This window comes from Octodon degus, unplaced genomic scaffold, assembly GCF_000260255.1.
Source record: "Octodon degus isolate 3935 unplaced genomic scaffold, OctDeg1.0 scaffold00080, whole genome shotgun sequence".
NCBI lineage: Eukaryota > Metazoa > Chordata > Mammalia > Rodentia > Octodontidae > Octodon > Octodon degus.
In genome coordinates, this window is record NW_004524656.1 from 6,580,725 (window position 1) to 6,583,756 (window position 3,032).

Here is a 3,032-nt window from a genome sequence, read left to right on the forward strand (position 1 = left end):
GGAGGAAGGAGCCGCCGCCATTTTGGGAGCTTCGAGTCAACAATAAAGGACTGAGGGTGCCGAGCGGGAGTGGCCTCAGTGGTAGGTCTCGGCCCGGGGCGCGGGGCGCGGCGGCGGGGCGGAAGCCAGCCGGGCCGTAGGGTCGCGGTCAGCAGCCCGGGCGGGCGGTGCTCCGGGGCACAGACCTGGCCCGGCCGGGGAGGAGGGCGGGCGGCAGCAGCAGCTGTGTGGGCCGGAGGTGCCCGCGAGAGTCGAGTGTGGTGCGCGGCGGCTTCGGGAGGAGGAGCGGCCTGAGTGCTGGTGGGAGCCTCACAGAAGATGAGGGACAGGGTTGGGGCCCGAGGGGCGCGGCGGGCCCGGGGAACGGCGATGGCGGAGGTTGGAGGGCGCGACAGGCCCGGTGGGGGCGGCGGGATGGGCTCGGCCGGAAGGGGCCTGGCCGCTGGCTGGCTGCCTGCGGCGGGCCGTGTGGGTCGGCGCCCGCGGGGTGCTGAGCCCCGGCCCCGCAGCACGGGAAGGGCGGCGTTCAGGGCTGTTGGGGGCCTGATGGCGGTAGGCCCGATTGTGTGCTCCTGGCGGAGCTGGTGCCTGGCTCTTGTTGCGCAGCTAGGATTTCGGGCTCGAAGCCTTTTGTGTTTATGGTCTGAGGGAGCGGACCCGAGCGAGGAGCTGGGGGAGGGGAACGCGAAATTAGTGCTCTACAGTTAACGCGGCTCCCGTCATTGGCTTGTCTCTTGCCCGTGTCGCTCGCTCGCTCTCCTCTTTCTTAGTCCCCTGGCCCCTTCAGAATAAACCCGAGTCCCTCCAACTTGCTGCCACAGCGTAGTAAAGCTGCGCTGATTCGCAAACAAAAGCTCTTGTCGAAGGTGAAGATACTCTTTTGGGTGTGAAACTGTCAGTTGCTAACTGGAATCTGTCTGGAAAGTGCTGTAATTAACTCCAGCAGGGACTCCTCCCAAGTAGTCTACGTTCCTTTTTTTTTTTTTAATAATGTAGAAATGTAACTTTGAAATCTAAATTGGGAAGGGGTAGGAGGAGTATTCCCTTCTGAGACAAAGCCTCGGTGCAGGTGTCAGTTCAGGAGGGGAGTAGTTATTACAGTCTCATTTTGTGTTTCAGAAGATGGGTCTTAATATGAGTGATAGTAGCATTTAGTCTTCAGAGGTTGTCTTCATCCTCTTAGTTTTCAGTAAGTCTCCCTGTATGAACTACATGTTGTGGTTATAGTATAAGCCTATCATATCAGTAAAGTAGCTATTCGATAGGTCTTCAGACTCGGTAACACGTCAAGATTTCACAGTAGCTTTTGCTTTTGAGGAGTGTGATAGCATTTTCTAATAAGCAGGTAGATTTTTACTCTAAAATTATTGAGTTCAAGATACTTTGATGTACGACAAAAATAACTAGCGCATCTTGGAAAAGAAGTGTAATGATTAAAAAATGTTATATTTAGCTTTTTGTGTGGTTTTGGAAGTCACAGGTATTTTGTTTTTAAACAGGTTCTTTTTTTTAAAAAATTGTTGTTTTAAATTGTGTAATGCTTGAAAAACAAGTACTGTATTGGAAGGTTGTGTGTGTGTAATCCGGGTTCTTAAACCAATCAGTCCTATGTACATGTGCCACTACATCCAGCTTCTTTATTTTTTTCAAGTGAAAGATTTGGATGTGTACACATCCCTTGACTTGTTCATTTTTGTTTTTTTATATGTTTGGGGAGGTTACCGGGACTGAACTCATGACCTTGTGCTTGCCAGGCAGGCACTTGTGCTATATCCCAGCCCTCGTTGTTTTAAACGACAAAATTTAAGGGTAAGAATATTTTTCTAAATAAACCTTAACTTTCTGTAGTGGAAATTCACCAGGATTTTTTTTTCCCCTTATGAAAGCACAATGTTCAAATCAGAAGCTCAGTGAACTCTTCAAAGGGTTTTTGGTTGCTGTCAGAAATATGAAAAATTACTGGATATAGTGATGCATAGTGTAATCCCAACACTGGGGAAACTTGAGACAGGAGGATGTTCTGAGTTTGAGGCCACCCTGAACTACCTAGCAAAACCTTGTCTGCGGACCCCCGGGGAGATGGCTCAGTACAATAAGTACTTTGGAGGGACCTGAGTTCAATCCCCGGTTCCACAAAACAAAACAAATCCTGTCTCAAATAAGGAGTTTTTCCTTGTTCAACTCCAGATATACACTACAACTGAGTGATACTTCATTGGGTTGTAATGCAATTAAGTAAAATCACTGATTTTTAGAGGTAGCAGAGAATTCATCAGGGTGGATAAAGGAAGGGAACAGGTTGTCATTTGACAGCTACTGCTAGTTTAATCATAATATCTGTGTGTGATCCCCCCATCTCACAGTTTTAAATGTTTGGCATTAGTTGGCTTCTTGTAGATTAGCATTTGGGGGGTAGGTTGTTGCATCTTTTCTAGTGACTTGTCTTAAATATAGTTAGTAGTACTAATTAAAAACTGGTCTGAAGGAGTTCTTTGAAAGTGAAACAAATTTTTTTTCCAACATTCCTGTGTCCTAATTTAATTTTTTTTCTTTGTTTCAGATTGAAGTGAGTGAATTCAGATATAACTCAAGCTTGTTAGAGGGCTTTTTAAAAATAAAAAATTGATTCTGTGCATGAGAGCAAGTTACTGCTGCTTACCGTTCAGAGACTTACAGGTGCTTGCCTGCATTGCAATAAAGGACTCATATATTGAGCAAGACTTATATTTATCTCTTCATTTTGGAGAGCCTAATAAACTGTTATTACAGTTTCTCTACTGACTTTCAAAAGTTTTGAAGTTTGAAAGAGACACCTTTGCAATTAACACAGCATGAGCACGGCCAGAACAGAGAACCCTGTTATAATGGGTCTGTCCAGTCAAAATGGTCAGCTGAGGGGCCCTGTGAAGCCCAGTGGTGGCCCTGGAGGAGGGGGCACACAGACACAGCAACAGATGAACCAGTTGAAAAACACCAACACAATCAATAATGGCACTCAGCAGCAAGCACAGAGTATGACCACCACTATAAAG

General features: G+C 47.0%; 1 protein-coding gene across 3 annotated transcripts in view; it reads left to right on the forward strand.

The window, feature by feature from the left end:
• Positions 1-3,032, forward strand: part of Ddx6 (DEAD-box helicase 6) — a 41,419-nt gene continuing 38,387 nt past the window's right edge. For 2 of the 3 annotated variants that reach the window (XM_023721195.1, XM_004636440.2), the window contains exons 1-2: positions 1-81; positions 2,561-3,031. In XM_023721195.1, the coding sequence (XP_023576963.1) occupies positions 2,832-3,031 (200 nt within the window). In that variant the 5' untranslated portion in view covers positions 1-81; positions 2,561-2,831. Of the gene's footprint in view, positions 82-277; positions 301-2,560; position 3,032 lie in introns of those variants that run through there. The other variant, XM_023721196.1, reaches the window with a different exon arrangement.